Source organism: Aricia agestis, chromosome 6, assembly GCF_905147365.1.
Source record: "Aricia agestis chromosome 6, ilAriAges1.1, whole genome shotgun sequence".
Classification (NCBI taxonomy): Eukaryota; Metazoa; Arthropoda; class Insecta; order Lepidoptera; family Lycaenidae; genus Aricia; species Aricia agestis.
Window position 1 is genome coordinate 18599085 of NC_056411.1, and position 21255 is coordinate 18620339.

The following is a 21255-nucleotide window of genomic DNA, read 5'->3' on the forward strand; positions in this document are numbered from 1 at the left end:
AAGGTTATAAATGAACGTGGGCGGGGGCGTTGCTGGTAAAGGAGAACTGTCAAAAATTGTGTTTTTGTATGATGACAGCGTTAATTCCTTTTTTCACCACGTGCACCACGTACACGTGCACATTAAAACCTTGTCGAGCTCTATGGTTATGGTTAAATATGGCGTCTTGATGGCGTCCATTTTTAACTTTAACCAAAGATTTGACATTTTGCATTGTAGTTAAAGTTATAGTTAAAGTTACAGTTATAGTTAAAGTTAGTTGGTGTAACCCAACCTTACAAATTATACAAAGTCCATAGAAATAGAGACCTACGTTATTTCTCCAGATTATGTCAAGTTCAGTAGTAATCATCAGTCAACTGGACAGTGGACTTGACATAACGAGACTAATCTATGTAGATTGTAGATCCCCCATCCGCCTATGAATCGATTTCTCTGATAGTATAATAGGTACAAAGACTTTTGCACAACTACCTAAATAACTTTTGAATGCCATAGATAGCCCCTAAGCAATCTTTTAGCTAGCCTACTGCGGCAACTGAATATTTAGTTCTGCAGAGCTATATCAGCCCACGTATCCTTGAGTTCCTGTATGTCTGTTGGTGCGGCGCCAAACGGTCTGCCCCATATTAGTTATTTATATACCGGGACAGCACAGGCTGCTGTCGCGCGACTGTTTCGAGGAAATTAGGGAGCCATCTTTGAATAAATTATTTCAAGTAGGTACTGCAGTCAATGATATTCTATGTTACTAACGTAACTAGATTGGAAGTTTACGGTAGCAACGCGTTGCCACTTCGAAGATGCCTGCAGGCATATCTCACATACATAATGACATAACGAATATATGACTTGACATTGTCTTTTGAACAAAAAAGTGGTTACGCATTTCTGAGAATCTTTTGTAAGACATTGCTACTCTAGTATTTTAGAAACTCATTGACTGCAGTTGACATACAGAACTTATTTTATATTAAGTAAGTCAAGGACATTTGGATAGAAGCATATTTTGTTTTGGCGAATGGCGATAAAAATATTTATCAAACACGGCATAAAATTGTCATTAGGGCTGTATTTCAACATAATATTATTAATTAATAAATCTCTTTTATAATTTTAGCAATGCCTTAACCTTAGCTTTATAATTGTTACAGTTCCTCTTATTGTTTTAAAACTTTTATACCATACGGCAGAAAACAGGCAAAAGTTTTTACCTGATTGTCAAGTGTCAACGTTAACTTGCCGCATCGACATCTACATTAAACAGGTCCAAAACACAAAAATACGTCATCCCCACCACAAACCGTGAAATTAATTTCCATATACAATTAGCCGCGAGTCGCGTGGCGACAACCAGGAACTGCGAAGGTCGCTCGCCTCCAGCGAGTTTCCGCCTTATTCTGTTATTCGTGCACTAGCGACTCGGGGTATTGACTTCTGCTCTAGTATTGGCATTCTTGGAATTTCTTACTCTAGAGAATGGCTTAGGGCTTTCCAAGTTTGGTTAGGACAATGCAGGCTGATCACCTGATTGTCTGACAAGTCAGGTAATCCATGTGTCGGGTGGGCATGTAAAAAGTCGGCCCTGCGCCTGATCTCTCGCTAGTCGTGTCGGTCTTCTGTCCCACTGGGTTATGAAAGAAAGAAATTTTGAAGAATTATTTGGTAATACAATACATCAAATATTACAAGAGAGTGAGTGAGAGAGAGTATGAGAGTAAAAGAATAGAGAGTGCTCTTGTGTGTGTGTCACCGTCACAGAAACCGGTGCGGAAGTTATTATTGTCATATTTAGAGGGAGACCGTAGACTATACAAGCTGGCAGAGTTGCCGTAGGTTCAATCGTACCCGCTACTCTGCCTTAAGCGGGGAGTGGAGCACCATGGAGTTTTTGTGGGTATACCGTCGCCAGGGGAGCCCCACATACCACAGCCGATGTCCCCAATTCGCTGGGGATGTGTAACGCATTTCCCCTTGTAAGAAAAGGCAGACTATACAAACATATTTGACATAATATTGAAGATACAAACATTTTTTTTATATCGCGACTCAAGTGAGCGCAAGCCCTTAGAGTTTAGACTGTCTTGAGTTGCTATGGTAGAGACTAGAGACTAGAGTTAGCATTCTTTAAATTTTTAATAGAGATGAAGATTTTTGTACCTCTAATACTATGAATTTATTTTTCTACAACCTAAGGTGTTATTATGATGGTATTAAACTGTTTTCAAACATAGCCTGTACGTTTAATACTAAGGCTTTTTTTGTACAAATAGTCTCCTAAAACTCTACATCAGAGCCATTATTATTCAAGCTAAGTATATTGCGGACAAAATATCTTCATTCCAGACATTTAATCTGGCATTTCTAAATTCTAAGCTGCAATATAGCTCGGTTTGAAGCGAAAGAAAGTGAGTACGTAAGTAGGTCGCCAGCTGTAAGCCGTAAGTGTTGTATAAGCTATTGTATTCACTAGGCGCCATGTCGTACTTCAATTATAATATTAAGTAATAGATAATTTGAGTTTTGTCGGGTTTTATTACTTACAACTTTTTAAGGCAACGCACCTGCAGCTCTTCTGATGTTGCGAGTGTCCATGGGCGACGGTAGTTTTCCTTTAGATGAACCGTTTGCTCGTTTGCTCCCTAATTTTTACAAAAAATACCTTTGTAACGCCTTGAGTATGAACGGCCTACAAAAATAGCGCTTTTAGTCTCTAAACACACTAGGCCGAAGTTACGCGGCGGAAATTCCGCATCATTACGGCCGCAATGTATTTTAAATTACCGATGACACACTATTCCGACGCGTTCCGTCCGTATTTTGTATGCGTTTGACATTGCGGGCGTAATCATGCTGAATTTACGCCGCGTAACTTCGGCCTAGTGTACTTAGACACTAACACTTCTTCAGTTTTTTATTTCCAGAACTTTTTATTTTGTTTTGTATTGCATATTAATTTTTATTCGACTCTTTTGTTATTTGTATCAAATTCTTAAGCTAAAACTTGTGATTTAGAGCTATTTTGCGACCGAAATATCAATGAATTGAATGAAAAATGCTAACAAGTGTTGTTGTATGTTTCATAACATTATTTCTTTTTAACAACAAGCAAAACAAAACAGTTGCTACTTGCTTAGGAGTTGGGATGGAAATGAACAACAAAAACATACTTACAAAGTTTTTGGGTTCAGACTCAAAGTTTTACTTTTAAGTAACCTATAACTCCTTTAGGTAACGTAGACAAAAGTAGTAAAGTTGCCTACTTAGTACTTACTTGGTACTAGATAGGCAACTTTACAGCTGTTATGAAAATTTTGTATTTTATTTAAAAACCCCAGTTAACTCGGACCCTATTCTTAACTTCCGGCTCCGGACCAATACGACTTCCAAACCTACGAGAGCGTATTACCTCTAAGACTGGCAACGCAACTGCAACTCGTTTGATGTTGCGAGTGTCCATGGGCGATGGTAGTTGCTTTCCATCGGGTGACCCGTATGCTCGTTTATCCCCTAATTTTATAAAAAAACAAGCATGATAGTTTTAGTCTTATCCACCAGAGTGGGCTCGAAAGTGATCCACAAGATCACTGTAGCTTGACATGTTCGCTTTCTGACTGTCCATCTCAATTTGTTGTATTCAAGGCCGAACGAAAGTATTTTTTCAATCATGAGTCGACATCTTTAGCTGACCTACTTGTTTTTGTGGACTAGGGAAGCTTCATTTACCAATACATTTTGATTTGTAGCTGTCGGAAAGCTACAAGAGATACATTTAAATTATTATAAACAAGGTTCTTATAGGAAATTTAATAACTATTTATCCACGGATATAATGATATGCATTTTAACTGCGGTTTATCTATTTACTTTACCTACTGTTCACTACGTCTTTAATTAGTTAAGGTCAAATTCGTTATCCATTCAAGTACAAGTTCTACGCTATTGAGAACATAAATCCCTCTTAAAAATTCAAAGATTGGGCTCTAACCATAGTATAATCTAACTGTAAAGCTAATAATAATGATGTAATAATTATAATATTTTTGTATATAATAATTTATATAGGTAAATTAAAAGTTTTCAGTTGTAAATGGTTGTAGCATCTAAGACGGGAAGCGAATCATGATTAAATTGGAATATATTTTAATATTAATTTATATTCACTTCTTTTCAACCAACAACCCGAAATACACTTGAATATATAGTAATGTTTTTAAAATAAAAATAAATTTTGCATTCTGAATATTCCGGCATCACACTGCCATCTGTCGGCGTACTATGAACATTAATTAAGACTTGCGCCACCTAGCGACAGAAGCTGAAGACAATAAGTAGTCTCACGTCAATATAGTTTACTGTATTATTAATAGATGGCGCTGCATGAAACCAAAGTTAAAAAATATTTTTATTTTTTTATCATAATACTTAATATTATCATTAAAACTAAGATTTCAAAACTAATAAATAATAATAGAAAAGCTTTCAATATTTAAATAACAGTGATTTTATTTCTAATTTATTCATCGACTTTTAAATATGTATACTTACGTACATTTTATATAAAGTACCTTTATAAAAAAAAACTCAGCTCGCTTTTTGTTCTATCTTTGAGCTAACTCTTTAAAAGCTGATTATCTTTGTCCAGTAATAAAATAACATCTGTTCTATGAAGTGGACCACCCAAATACTTACCTGTTTACTGCCGGTTACAAATATAAGTGCTAGAGCGGACGTGTAAATATTTTATATTCATTTCTATTATCGTCTGCTTCTTAGTAAACTGTGGTTTAGGTACCTACTACTGGTAAATGAAATAGCATGTTATGTGGGGACAGACAGCGAAAATCGACTTTGTTTTACACTATGTACCTAAGTAGTGATAATTTCAGACGTAAGCCGCAATGGCAACTGGTGGTAATAAAATATAATGATTAAATTAGTCACGGTATAATTACTAGGAACATTAGTCAGGGGTCTATCGCACAGTCATGCGGGTCGGAATTGAGATGCATCACTTTGTTGACAAAACACATGCCATGATAATTTAATAAAAATAAATTTCATTAAAATCGGTCGTGCTCGTGCCATTAAACTTAGTGAGGATTGCGAGACTTTAATCCTTCGATCGTAGATTCTTGGAAATCTATTGTTATTCTATTGTATCTCGCTCACCGGTGAGCTTATGGGGCTTGATGGGTTAATTTCAAAATTATTTTAACAGTAGTCGCGTGGTAGAAATAGAGAGGAACTTCCTCTCCTACGCCGCGCCGCGCCGTGGTCTACTCGCCGTTTTAGGTTCAGGTCGATCAGGTCATACTATTTGTCCTGACGTAACATTTTTTACGAATCCTAAGGAAAGTGCACACAGCACAACATAATATAAGAAGTTTTTCCCTTCGTACTTGTTTCGAAATAATCGAATCCATTGTATACGCGTAAGCAAAAACAATATTAGCTATTATTCTTTAAAATTGTTTTATCGTTTTACTGACTAACATTAAAAAGAGTAGTATATTATTGTATTAATAAATTACTGCACAGCATCCTGAGTTATATCAATGGATCGTTAATATTTTATTAGTTTTTCCATCTATTTTTAGAGCACGCGTTGAGGATCTCAGATGAAATTTTAAGAAACTTTACTTAATAATAATTGAAGGAAAATATTTCGTCATTGGGTACTTTGTAATTTGTTGCATCGACTTAAATATTTTCTATGCACTTCAAGTAATTTGGTTGCGTAAAAACGTTGCGTTTAAACTTGAAATGACGTAGGTTGTGACTAAATGACGTAGGTCCGTCAACTGCCTTTATGAATCAATTTTTTCGATGGTATTTATTCATAGGTGGATGGACATAATTTGGTAGGGTTTTCCCAGTGGTATTTCCTCAAAAGTATATTTCCCCAAAACCTGACACTCGTATTCATTTTGGTAGCTAAACTTAAACTTAGCTTGGGTTGCACCAATTAACTTTAACTGTAACTTTAACTTTAACTACAATGCAAAATGTCAAATCTTTGGTTAAAGTTAAAAATGGACGCAATCAAGACGCCATATTTAACCATAACCATTAACCATAGAGCTCGACAAGGTTTTAAATGCACGTGGCGAAAAAAGGAACTAACGCTGTCATCATACAAAAACGCCATTTTTGACAGTCCTCCTTTACCAGCAGCGCCCCTGCCCACGTTCATTTATAACCTTGTTGGACCAGCTGTCATCTGTCAATTTCTTCGGTCAAAGTTAAGGTTAAAGTTAAAGCTAAATTTAGCCTTAACTATAACTTTAACCTTAACTTTAACCACGCCTCTGGTGCAACTCAACCTTATTTGTTAAATATATATTTTACCCTCGATATAAACATGGCATATTGTACACGCTACATAAATCCATATATATATATGTCGTAGGATGATTTGATAAATCCGTGTTTTCGCGAAATCCCTAGAATTTTCGCGAAAATTCGATTTATCAAATCATCCTACGACATATATATTATTTAAAATGCAAGTGTCCGTCTGTTTGTTACCTCTTCACGCCCAAACCGCTGAACATGCTCATCCAACGCAAAGATCATCTATCAGACAATCAACCAGCCTGCATTTGTTTTGATCAAACTTGGAAACACATATTTAGTAACATTTTACTTTACCCCACAGAATATAAGTTACGCTGCGCTTTTATTCAACACAGGAGTCGAACTCACGACCTCCGAGTCAAGAGACAAGGGCCACGCTCAAAATCACTGGACCACTGTGGATATACCATCGAGGAAATTGATTCCTAGGCAGTTGACAGACCAACGTTATTTGGTCGGATCATGTCAATTCAGTGTTAACTGTGATGGTCGGCTGTGTTTGACATAACGCGACCAAACTCTCTCCCATCTGCCTAGAAATCAACTTCTCTGATAGTACCTTTGTAAAGTCTGTTAAAACCTGATAATGTGATAGCAACACTTTTCGATCTAACGACCTGAGTTAAGAGCAACCGGTGAGAGCAACACTCTTAAGGTGACGCCGCGTTAAAGTAAAAAAACCGTGTTGGATATGTTTTAGATTGCTTGTTAGAGGGCCGGCCTTTCATAGAAAACAAGAAATGGAACAGCAAGAAATGGAAAGGGCGTAAGCAACAAAAATGGTTTTTGTCGCCTAATAAAAAAACCATAAATATATTTCGTATAAGCTATGGGCAAATTAAAGTGTATGCTTGAACCAATCTATGTACAAATTTTGGAAGCTTAAATCACTCTCCTCTGTTGGCAAAATAGGAATCCCTGTTTTTACAGAGGTCTTTTTCATTGATTATTCTTTAAAATTATCAAGGCGTCGTCGCCTTAAGACACTGCCTGGACCACTCTAGAATCTAACTAGTCAGTACTTCATAACTCGTTTGAATGTATGTTTGTAAAAACATGATGGTTTCCGATTTCCATCAATACATCACGTAGCAACTGGAACATGACAGCTAGCGAGGCGCGCCGGGATCGCCGCTAGTATCGCATGCTAATGATTCCAAGTACTATATTATATTAACATAATGATTGATCTATAAATGTTATTGTAGATCAATAAAATGATGAATTGCTAAGGACCTGTTGTAGAGATCACTGAATTTAAGTTTTTCTGCCTTAAAAACATTGGTCCATCAAATTACTATCATGATTGTAAAGTGATAATATTACCATGTAGCATCCACAATCATCGTCGAACATGGACAATGTATATAATAAACGACTATAATATAATACCTACCTCTCTACACGTTCGCAATCGGACGTCCATGAGCCAAAATGGAGAAGTTGCATTAAGGTCTACATCATGTAGAAAAGTCTGGAAGAAGTATAAAAAATGTGTCCAGATTTTAAAACGTCTAGGTCTTGCAGTAATATAAGTACCTACATAATATTTTCCACATTATATATCTAAAAATTATCCACAAAGACCATAGACAACAGAAGATATATAATAGTTTATTCTCTTTAAGAAAATAGTTGTCCAGTCTAATATGTGCAGTTATATTATAACCCGCATTATCTTACTTATAATAATAATTGTACCTAGCGACCATAATATATAAACGGGGTTATCGCACTGTTTAAACAAAATGGATATTATTGAGATTAATCATACCTAATAATGAAAATATTACGCATTTATTACATTGTAACATATTTTTTATTTGTACACAACACTTTACTGGCTCAAAATACCAAATAAAAAACAAAAGAACCTACTTACCTTAACTGTAGTAAGAAATAAACACAATAATATTGTCTTATTTAAAGTTTTAACACTAGTTTAAATAAGCTTGACAGTGCAATAACACCATCTTTATAATTATCCAATACGGGACTTATTAAGCCATTTGATCTCCCCCACCTCCATAGTCCATACCCACTCACTGACTCATACCCACTTAAAATGACATTTCTATAAGCAGGCTTATGGCCTAGTAGAAATGTGAAAGAAATACTGTCAACTTTTAGAGACAAAATGTCAGAGGGAAGCTCATGGTGGACATGCTAAGCGTGCTGAAGTAATTTTTAAATCCTGATAAAAGATTGATGAGAGAAATTGTTATTTTAAATAAAAATTATCTATAATAAGAAATTAGAAAGTCGTAGACCCTCAAACTAAGCCGTAGAGGCTCTACGACGACCCATATTTTAGTATTTTTTATTTTTATTTTTTTTATGAAATAAGGGGGCAAACGAGCAAACGGGTCACCTGATGGAAAGCAACTTCCGTCGCCCATGGACACTCGCAGCATCAGAAGAGCTGCAAGTGCGTTGCCGGCCTTTTAAGAGGGAATAGGGTAATAGGGGAGGGTAGGGAAGGAAAGGGAAGGGAATAGTTGAGGGTAGGGAAGGGAATAGGGTAGGGGTTAGGGGATTGGGCCTCCGGTAAACTCACTCACTCGGCGAAACACAGCGCAAGCGCTGTTTCACGCCGGTTTTCTGTGAGAACGTGGTATTTATCCGGTCGAGCCGGCCCATTCGTGCCGAAGCATGGCCCTCCCACGTATAAATTTTATGCGTTTAATTTTTTTTTATAATTTTCACGTGTCAGTTATAATATAATATAATAAATATTATTCGTTGTCTGTTTGTTTCTCAGCATGTGACATCAAAGCTCTTTTCAGATGAACTTCTTTCGATTTTTTTTTCTAATGACGACGTGATAAAAAGTATTCTTGTGTATATTTTTGCATTATTTTAAACACTAACCCCTAACAACAATGAAACATAAATTTATTTTAAAGTTTTACTTAACTAAAAAAGTGTTGCAAAATGTTTTTCTAATATTCTTGTTGTCAAACTACTGCACTGAAAGACGAATATTAATTACATAACATAAGCCTGACCTTATCTGTCAAATTCTTTATTAAATTAAAAATTTTAATCATTATTAAAATATGTCTCTGATTTCTGAGTGCAGCAGCAAGTATTTTTTAGCAAGGTGCATATTTTGGTTGCTATGTGAATTGTGAACTGATCATAAGTGAAAATGAAACATGAAACATTCATTTGGAAACATGCAGCTGGGCGGTCTACATTCGAAAAATGTGAATTAGCTGGAGGAAATACATTAGCAGTAAGATGATATTCGCAATCTTCTTCCATCTGTACACCCTTATCTTAACGGCATAAGATCTATTATGCCTTATCAGAACAAAATCAACACGTGCGAGCTACGGAAATACGAAAATAGACCTTTTACATTTGTAATAGAGTTTATTATTGATCGTGGGATTCGTTTCGTGCTTATGAATGAGAATTATTCTCGTTGTTCATTGAAAGGGCTTGGTACTTGCAGTGCGTTCATAGTTATGTTGCCTGTGAGGTGACACTTATGTCGATCGCATAAAGGTTAGATCTTCTTTGAGAGGCAAGGTCTAAAAACACCTTGGAAGTGATAATTTTTGAAAGCTTGCTAACTAGGCCATTAACAAAACTAGATGTTACTCAACAGGAAAAAATCGGGGGAATCCCGTATATTTTTTGACACAAAGTAGACTATGTTTAATTTTCTTTATGATAGTGCAAAATTTCATCAAAATTAGCCCAGTATGAAATGCTTCCTCTTTATCATGTTCGTCTGCATAATATACACGATGCCTATTAAGTTAAGTTTTTATCGTTCAACATTTATATTACTTCAACTTTATTACTAAATCAATACGGTTCAAAATGCGTGTCTACTATTTGTACAGTCACTAACAGTCCAAACATACTTATACACAATATGTCATTTATATGTAAATAATATTTTTTAAGGATTCAATGACGTAACATATAATATAGTATACATTTGTATGACAATTCTGCATGTACCTATGGTGTGCTTGCGACCTTTATCACGTATAAAGTACGTGATAATAAGTATATAATATTGAGAAATAACTAATAATACATATAAATAAAATATAAGTACTTTTATTTTTTGAGAACTCTACAAAATATATTATAGAATTTGTTTTTAAAATCTTAAGTTTGTTTTAGGTTAGAAAAAAAATTACCATACACCATTACACAGATCAAAATTATTTGCTAAAATAACCGAATGAACTAGACGTTTTTTTTAGACAACTCTAGAAAATATTATAGAGTTATTGTAAAAATTGATGCAAATTTTATAGAATTCTGAAGAAAATGAAACGATTTCTACGGATTTAAAGTGCCGTTATTTTCCTTACAATAATAATAATTATGTAGAGAATAAGTGGACACTTTATTCCAAGCCACATTCCTAAATATAATTATTTCATTGGCAATGACAAAATTGTTCATCAATGAGTTTAAAATTATAAATAGGTACGTAGAGCAGGTATAGCTGGTAGGTATTTAGTAGAGTTATGTAAATGTTACGGTACTTATATATAAAAAAGTTGTATAAATGTTATATATGTAAAAAAATCTGTCGGCTTCTAACAATCAGCTACAAAACAATGGCCCGACAAGAAACAAACAAAACAGATAACAGTATAATCTGTGCGGACATTCGCGGGTGGAGTGCCCCGGGCCCGGCGCCTGCGCCTTTATCTAATGCACGTTGCAGTTGCTTTTAGTTTTTAGTGCGGTTACGCCACGATGCGCTCCCGAACAGAAATAACGCCGGAATATCGGTCACAGACTCCGCTCCCAATGAACGGATAGAATTAATTGTCCGCGCGGCACTATCGGGCCGGCGGCTGCGCGCGCGGACGTTTCCGCCGCCCGAGAAAAGCGCGGGAGCGAAACGTCAAACTGACGGCTGTTTTTTTTAAATAAATTAAAATGTGCACGGGCGGTCGAGTGATAAGCTATCTACTAGGTCGAGGGGTCGCGCGATAATTTTTAATCGGGAAGAAAATGTGATTTTTGTGAAGTGCGAATTCGTGTTTGCGCGAGCGCAGAAAGGACGAGCCTTCTCGGAAATTGAATCATACACCGGTTATCGCGAGAAGGCGGCGCGCGGCGAGATGTGCGAGCTCACGAGTTGGATCCCGCTCGCCGTGGTGGAGACACTGCGCGACCGCTCCGCGCAGCCCGTCGTCGCCTGGCTCACGCTCATCCGGGCCACCATCGAGGAGTACGACCCCCTCGTCGTCGTCCGCCCGCCCTCCGCCGCCTCCGACGACACCGAGCCCGACTCGGAGGGCGCCTTCGACGAGATACTCTCGCAGCTCGGCAAGGAGATCTACAAGCTCGACGAGTACCGGCGCACCCTCGCGCCGGCGGCTAGCGAGATCCCCGGGAGCATCCTCAACATCTTCGACGAGTGCCTGGACGGCATGAGCCGGGGGCACGTCGAGAACGAGACCAAGGTGATCGCGCCGAAACGAGTGTCCAGTGAAAACATGTACACGGAGAACCTCATCGGCGAGGCCGTCCCGCTCGGGGCGAGCACGCCAGTGTTGAGTGCGAAGGAGACCAGGACTCCGCCGGTGCCACCGCGGCGACCTCGGCCGCGGTCGCCCTCCCCGTCCGTGTCCGACGACCTGGACCGGCTGTCGGACGACTCCGCCAGCACGTGCTGGAGCTACAAGGAGTGCAGCGCGGCGTCGCCGGCGGCCGGGGAGCGGGGTACGTACGCGCTGGTGTGGTCGCACAGCAGCGGCTACCACAACAGCGACGACATCCTGCGGCGGGTGCTGGCGGCGTCTCCGTCGCGGCTGAGTTTCGACACGAGCGAGGCGGGCGCGCCAGTCGCCGCCATGACGCCGCTCGCGGACGACGGCTACGAGCCGGTGCGCGACGCGATCACGGACGAGAACATCTACGAGGAGATCGAGTACTGCTACACGGACGAGGGCTGCTCCTGCGGCAGCGTGGAGGTGGAGAGCCTGTCCGCCAGCGAGGGCCGGGAGACGCCGCTGTACGCCAACCTGCGGGACCACGACGCGTACGCGATCCCGCCAGATGTTATATACTGGAAGAAGTTCATATTAGGTGATCCCTTTTACAACGAGGACGAGGAAGATGAGGTAAGTCTCTGCAATACCTCAAAACTACTTTCTTATAGTACTAGATGGGGTCTTTAACTGTAAAATTATTTCTTATTTTATGTAAATTAAACTTTACAACTGTTACTCTACATTCTACAATAATATATTTAACTTTCATGCTCAATTATTCTCGTACTTCATATTTATCTCGCGTTAAAACTTGTTTCCTTATTAGTTTAAGCATTACCGAGTTATTAGTCAGTACTCACGTCATTAAAATAATCACCACTATTAAGATAGAGGTGTTATAGTAGTGGCACTAGTAAGTTATATAGTAAGTGGTGTCATGCTACCGGTCTATAGTGTTACAAGATTTGAATATTACTCTCGCGTGCGCCATAATTGTAAATTTCCTTATTGTTTTGTTATAACTTATAAAATATAACGCTGTTACTTTTGAAAGTGTTACTAATTTACTTCAGTAGGAAGTGTATTGTAACACACGGCATAAAAATCCATGAAATTTACCCAACACAAATATATTTTAGCAAATATATGACTTTAAAGTATGTTTATATCAATTATCATTTATTTTAAGTAATATATAATCTTTAAGCTTAGAGTTTTAACTAGGATATAAATTACATCGCCAAAAAAAGTATTGTATATTTGTATGGCCTGCGCCCGCAATATTTGTATGTTGTAGACAATGACGATTGTTATGTAAATCATCACTATAATCATAATACATCACCACTTAATCATTAATTAAACACTTGAAGACACCGACAAATTGATTTGAAAAAGGTTTCCAAGAAAGAAGTATTATATATATTTTTGTTGAATGTAGCTATGTAGCTCTCAGCTCTCTATATTTTGTTAACTTTACCACAGAATATATATTAGTAGTACCAAACTTTACTAAGTTGTGTTTTCGTTTAAGCCTCAAATAATAGTAATCGTAACTGAGTATCTAAAAATCGGCTTTTGATTACAACAGCAGTTGTTAGAATATTGCTGTTATCAACAATAAAAAATCAATAAACTAAGTATACAATTTATTGCAATATTATGCAATAATATTTATATTTACATTGGAGTGGTGTCAAAATATACATGTGATACGAACTACGCGTGTACACTATGTGTGTGTACTCAATAATTTCATATTTTCCTTCCTCGTGTTCCCCTTTGTAGTTGCACACACCTTCTTTCTAAAACTTCTTTAGAACTTCTTCTTCTTTCTTTTCTCAATTATATGAAAAGACGAGGAATGTTTTCGTTGCCGTACATTAAAATATGTAATGCAACGAAAAAAAATATAATTTTGAATATACTTGGGGACTACGAATTAAAATGCTCTCCTTAATTTCGACGGTGAAGTTAGAAAACAAAATTTTGACTAAGAAATACAATGAAAGCACTTTGGGGAAACTGAAAGTATTTTTGGCAAAGAATGATGATTATGATGGATAATTTCTCGTGAATTCTCCTTGGCAACATCGAGTTGAACTAAGAGAAATGTCTGTGAGAAAAAAAGAAGAGAAAGAATTTATAAAAACTAATTATAAATTCTTTTCCAGAGCAGAATGTCTAAGAGTACCTTAACTTAACTATCCCTAGTTTTTCGCCACTGTTTGTCCACGTATATTTAACAGTACATGCCGATAATGACACGCACAATATATTCAAATGTGTGTCCATATGCATGCGCCTGCGCAGCTCGATGCATAATAAGTGTAAACCTATTTCCGTTATTGGTCAGCGGTTTGTATTCCCGAGGCGCGCAATGATTTATTAATCAACAATTAGAAAGCTATCATGTCCCTCAAATATTGAAAAAAAAATTAAAAAAATACAAAATAGAGCTAGAGCTAACTCTACCCCTGTTTTGTTTATTGCTTTTTTACCCTATTATTGGTTCTTTAGGAGTGTATACTACGTTTAAATTTGTCTATTTTCTGTAGAAAAAAAAAACGTTTCTGGAAAAAAAAATTTTCTACGATGATGTGAAGTCTGCAGGTGCATATTTAAGGAAGTGATTTAGTTTAAATTTTAATTATATAGAGATTAGAGAAAGTAACGGGATTTTGGAAAGTTTAAACGTAAATAATTACATTTAAATTACTTTAAATTTCAAAAAAATTATACTGACAGTTTAAGATTTAAACTAGAAGATAAAGACTACATTAAAATTAATTAAAAAAGTATGTACGGACTAGTTCTTTTTTAAACGTTTTAGATCCCTCAGTGTAGTTGGCTTCCTTTAACATATTATATTAGCTACCTACATTTCTTTCTTACATTTTAAAGTGCAAGTAAAACAGAAAAGACCCAGACTTCGCCATTGATTCTTACTTAATAACTAAAATTTTACTTGAGTCTCATATATGGCCCAGAACCGGTCTACGGAATATCTCCCAGTACTACAAAGCTAGTGCTCGAGGAATGGGTTCGCGAACTAAACAGAAAGCAATGGGTTGAGACCCGTGGCCTTGAACACCCCAAGGCACTAATTCCTTGCTTCAAGCTCACTGCAAGCTCAATAAGCATCTTAACAGAATAGGTATTAGTAGCTTAACTTGCAGATTCTGCGAGGAGAAGGACGAGACACCTATACACCTTCTCCTTGAGTGTCCTGTTCTACTAGAGAGCAGAAACAGGCACCTTGGTTGCTACGAATACTCATCCACAGAGGAAATTCGTGGCACCAACCGCAACCACATCGTTCATCCTCAAGGGCCGCAGTGACATCAGGGCTACTTGACCTGCCTTCAGCACAAAAAAAATACTTTTGGACGTCATTATTATAGTTGATATAATATTATTTACTATTGAGAGGCTCTTCTACACTTACACGACAATCTCCGTCGATCATACCATACATCGATTCGATCATAGACGAATAATCTACGTCTTTACACGTTCGTCACCGCTTGTGGGCTATTACCAACGTAGTTGGGCTGCATGTTAAGGGAACTAGTCTATTTCTACCTTCTAAAATCTGTGATTTCTACTAATTCAAAATGACAGCTATAAGTTTTCTCTTTAAAAAATGAAATTCTAAAGCCCATTTACGTCTTCAAAGTTTCATCCGAGTAAAAAGTTGTATTGTCTTAGTGTTAATATGTAACTGTTTAGACAATCGTGGATTCTGTTTTGTCGTGAGTGCGTGGGACCCACTTGTTATATCACCTTGGCTGGTTGACTCATAACATGAAGGTATACGTCGTTAAGTAAGTGTCGTTTTACTATTAAGTGGCCTCTCCAATAAATATTGAAATAAGTCTCTTCAATGTTTATTGTATTCCAAATATATAATAATATCTATGAACGCTTTACACTACGTCAATCTGGCCCCGTGGTAATTACCTTAAGGACTTGTGTTACGAGTATCAGACAACGGAAATGTATTTAATACCTTTACACTATACAATATACATATATTTAAGATTTTAATGCAGCTATGATGACATGGCAAACGTGGAACGATTAATTTATTATCATAATATAATTAATTAAGAACGTACAAAGAGCGACTATCATAGAAATTGTTTCATAGTGAGATGAGACCCACGTGATTTGATCAGATTGATCTCGTTATATCAAATGTAGTTGACAGATCATAATAATTAATATTACTAAACAACGCAGGCCCGCTACTTGCCTATAAATCTCTTTTTTCATATTTTGTCTCTCCTTTCTAGTTTCTACCATATCAGCGAACGTGTGGAAGTACCTGTTTTTATGGTGCTGTGGGAAGTACCTATATTTGTCTATGGTTTTCATGACCGATGTCGATTGTGCATTCTATAAACACTTCCACAACTACAATCATGGGTATCCATATTCTCATTTCGTTTCATTTTCATATCATGATGTATGTGGAATGTGGATACACCTTCTCCTTGACTGTTCTACTACAGAGCAGAAACAGGCACCTTGGTTGCTACGAATACTCGTCCACAGAGGAAATTCGTGGCACCCACCCCAACCACATCGTTCAATTTATGAGCAGCATTGGGTTGGGGACGGTATTCTAATGCGAAGGAGTCACAATAGATCCTCAAGGGTCGCAGTGACATCAGGGCTACTTGTCCTGCCTTCAGCATAAAAAAAATAATATGTGGATTATTTCTTCTGGTTTCTATAATACAGCAAAACCATATATAACTTATGTCATTCGTGTATCATTTTTTTCTTCATTAGTTTCTTGCAAAGAATAACGAAGATCAAAGTTACACAACTTTATTAACAGACAGTAGAGTTAGAAATCAGGTGATTGACAAGTTCGTTTGCCCGGTGCGTGCGTCCAATGGAGCGGTAACAATTACGTTTTTGGCACATGTCGATGTCTGTAACAGCTAATGCAATTATGAAATTCACTTTTTGCAACGATATCATTAGTCTTGTATTGTGTTTAACATTCTTAAACAAATGCCGCACTCAGAGACGATTATTAATTACTTAACTGTAATTAGGGAATAATAATAATAATAATAATAATAATATTTATTTTTGCAACACAAATACACATTCACAAATTTTACAGATTCATACAGTTACAAAATAAACTTTCATATTTACATAGACTCAAAAAAAAAAAAAAAATCATGCATGCATGCATGAATGCAATCCCGTAAAATAATTTCAATCCCGGTATCTGCGGGACTGAACCATCACAATCCCGCTGGATCCCGTTATTTGCGGGATCCCGCAGGGTGGACATAAACTTATATAATAAATCGTTCTAATGACGTTACTTGATAGAACCCGTTTTATTCTTAGAAACTCAAATAAAACAAACTTTCTCAGACACTTTTTTACAAGGGTTTATTAATACTTCATTCTTTATAATATATAAAAATAAAAAATAAACTTTTTGTTTGGAAATGGCTACGTAATAATAATAATTTAAAAAAATGAGCTTATTTATTTTCAGCTTTTATAAAAATTATTCATTTTTTCCAAATATAGGGAAAACTGTGCTAAAAGACTCCGTTACATACATACATAGAGCCCAAGCTTATAAAAGTATGTTAAAAAGTTGCGTCTGGAAAACGACTTCTGATATTCGACACAAGGTAGCCAGCAGCTGAAAAAGTTGGCTCAGCTTCAACGCTGGTTGCAGGTACATTATTGTCATTGAATTATAGGTGAGTTGAAGGTAAATTGTTAAATTTTCGACCGGGGTTAGTCCCGCAAAATGCATGCGGGATCCCGGTATTTCGGGATCCCGGTATCCCGGTATTGTATTCCCTAACTGTAATTAAGTGAAGATTTTGACACAATCACAGAATAGATAATAATAGTACAAGACATAATCCCCATACATACGGTTTAAGACTTTATTTCTCACAAAATAATTTTACAAATTATTATACACGGCGAGAAACACGTGTTACAAAAATAAATTGAGTGATACATTTGGCAAACACTTCCTAAGTATAGATTCACATTTTTTGTCTTTTACATATTCTCACAAAACATTACTGTATTTATCATCACTAAGTATTTCAAAATTATACATCATACATTCTCTGGAAAACAAACGTTACATATTTTATCATTCATCACTATTTCAAAATTATACATCGTCATTCGTCTGTCAAACTCTTCATTAAATTGAAGGTTAATCATAATTAAATGTCTCTGAGTACGACAGCAAGTGTTTTTTTACATATTGTTGCTCTCTAGCGACAGAGTAGTGTCTATTGTGCTAGCGACATATTGGATGCTGCAGGCTTAGCATGATCATAATGTGCTGCACTGAATATTTCTTTTGATACTTTTTTGTGATTGCTAGCTTAGAATTGAGAAAACAGTCAGTTCTTTAAAACAGAACATTTGAATAATCTTTAAAATTTAATACAATTTAATTAGTTTGTCTCGTAATTATTGATTTGTAATATCTTTACTAGCATTTAGTTACTGTGTCAGTAACATGATAAGTGTACATTACAAATTACATACAATACACATTACAAATATACATTTACAACGTGATGAAATATCTGTTTCTAATATGTTATGAAATAATATGTTATTGTTTTCTTATCTGTGTATTTGTGGAATGTACCGTTTACGAATTATTATTATGAATCTTTCGATTCGAAAAAAAATAGAAATCGGAAAAACTCTACAATGCTTTTTAAATATTATACATTGTTTTTCTATTAATTAACGAAAATAAACAACAAGTGATAAGTTTAAAAAACCATAACCCGACTACTTGAAAAATCTAAAACGATTAAGGTTAAGGTTACTTATTAGGTATAGGCTATAGCATGGGCGTATATATATATAGCTTTGCTAAGGGGGGGGGGGGGTCCCTAACGTAAAAAAGCGGCCAAGTGCGAGTTGGAATCGCCCATTAAGGGTTCCGCAGCAGCAAATAGGCAACGTCTTTAGGAAATCAAAAATATGTACCGCACCGACTTTAATTGGCGAGGTACATATATTATTGTCGAAATTGGACAAGTAAGATGGATAGTAATGGGGGGGGGGTCCGGACCCCCAGGACACCCCCCTTATATACGCCCATGGGCTATAGCCTCTGTCAGCAGCACACTATTACTATAATATTATAATCTATTGACACCTCATTTGTTAAAATCAGACCAGCGGGGCTGAAATGGTCGCTTTGAAGAATCATGATATGAATCATAATATGATTCATTTTTCTAAAATCGCAAAATGCAACTCTGCTTGCAATTCATTTCTGTATTTTTGTACTGATTTGACATTTGTCAGTTTGACAGTTTTGACAATTCATTTGCTGAATTGATTGAAAGGAATTGCTAAATGTGACCATTTTAGCCCCGCAGTAGTTTAACCGCTATAAGGGCACATACATAGACTGCCAAAATCAATATACTACTTTTTGGCTTCTTCGTAGTTGGGTAAAAAAGGGGAAAATCGAGCATACGTGACACTCGCAACACCAGAGACCTTAAAATCGTCATGTCCATTTGTAAATTCTTTATTTATTAGCATGTAATTGGTGATTGTGCTATTTGTTACGCTTCACTGTGTTCTAGCTATTTATGATAATAATAATCGACTACCATCATCATTACTACAATCCTATAAGATGTAATAACTAATAACTCTATATGAACTATAAAAATATAGTCAAAGCAATTTTCTTTGTTTTCTCCTGCCTCTTCTGATTAATTTCTTTGCGGGTTCCAAGACAGCATTACTTGGTCCCTTGGACTAAGATCGTATTATCAAATAGGGTTTTCATGGTTACCGCTGTCGATTCTGGCAACACAGAGTCGACAGAAGTCACCATATTTGCATGGTTTTTATCACCTAATTGACGATTGTGTGTATAGGTTTACTTAACTTTAATACAATGAAGATTTTGGCACAATCACCATACACTTTCCGTCAAAATCTTCATTAAATTAAAGTTAAAATATAATAATTATTCAATGTCGGCCATGTCCCTTGCAGCTGGCATTTGTAACAAGTCGTGATATCTATACGAAAACAAATAAAGGCGTCAGTAGGTCTCTGCAAACTCCTTAGGTGATAACAGGGCAAGGTCACTGACCCCTTATCAGTGTTATCACCCGAGGTCGCTGGGCCTTCCGTGTGTCATAAATTTGTAGGTATCTGTAGAAGGAAGCTCGTGATACACCATTTTAACACCTCAATACAATTTATAGGAGTTAGATACGTAAATATAATGTGCAATTTATATTTTACTATCTGTTGGCCGCGATTTCGTATGCTTCGTATATACGTATCGAAATCGAATATACTTATTTCTCAATTATAAAACTATCCTGTGCCACTCCCAGAGGACTCAAAGCATGCCATCATAATCTGTTCAGTCCTAACCATAAAGTTAATACCTAGCGGAATACGAGTAGAGCAACAATCTCGAGCTGTCCAACGAAACCGAAATTGATTTACATCTGTGTGTAAAAATATATGTACGTATACACTTACACAAGCATATTCTTTCTATGAAATTCAATTGTCAACGTGCCGATAAGTGCCGACTGGACGTCAAAAAAGTTCTGCTGTCACGTATCACACGTCTCTTTTCACCACGCAGTGTTACTGACAGTGACATCTCGCTTGCTCAGGCCTTTGTTTCTCCGCTAGGTATATGAACTTACTCAACTTACTAACGGCCGTTCCCAATATTTGATCTATATCTGGTTTTGCCCTACTAGAGATAGGAATAGCTCACATTAGACATTAGAGACATATATTTTATGTCAATTGTGAGCTATTCATATCTCTAGTAGGGCAAAATCAGAGATAGATCAAATATTGGGAACGGCCGTTAATGTATGTCACGAAGATATTGATGCTTTTCTGGCATATCCTTCCTAAAGTTTTTGCTCTACCTTTTCCTCGCTTCTTCACTTGAAACCGTGACAAAGAAATGCGCTTAGGTTACTTTTAACTCTTCTAAGTTCTTACTTGGCCGTGAGAGTTCTAGATTTACTTAAAGTCATGAATAATGGCCTTTTGGAATTCTTTTGAAGTTGTATATCTACACTATCTACACCACTATTATAAAGAGGAAAGATTTGATTTTTTGTTTGTTTGTTTGTTTGAGTCGAATAGGCTCCGAAACTACTGGACCGATTTGAAAAATTCTTTTACCATTGGAATCCTGCATTATTTCTGCTGAACATAGGCTAATTTTTATTTTGGAAAAATATAAGGTTCCGTAAGATATTTGGGATTTTCGGACGCAAGGTTTAAAAAATCAACCAGAAAAGTTACTTATTTTGCGTACGCTGCCTAAACTATAAAAGATAGAGGCATAAAATGTTCTAAGTAATTATAGATCTTT

At 36.6% G+C, this 21255-nt stretch overlaps 1 protein-coding gene across 2 annotated transcripts in view; it reads left to right on the forward strand.

The window, feature by feature from the left end:
* The first annotated feature begins 11097 nt into the window (after window positions 1-11097).
* The window catches only part of LOC121728276 (rho GTPase-activating protein 9-like), a 40200-nt gene continuing 30042 nt past the window's right edge, over window positions 11098-21255 (forward strand). The window contains exon 1 of one of the 2 annotated variants that reach the window (XM_042116422.1): window positions 11098-12470. In XM_042116422.1, the coding sequence (XP_041972356.1) occupies window positions 11466-12470 (1005 nt within the window). In that variant the 5' untranslated portion in view covers window positions 11098-11465. The remainder of the gene's footprint in view (window positions 12471-21255) is intronic. The other variant, XM_042116421.1, reaches the window with a different exon arrangement.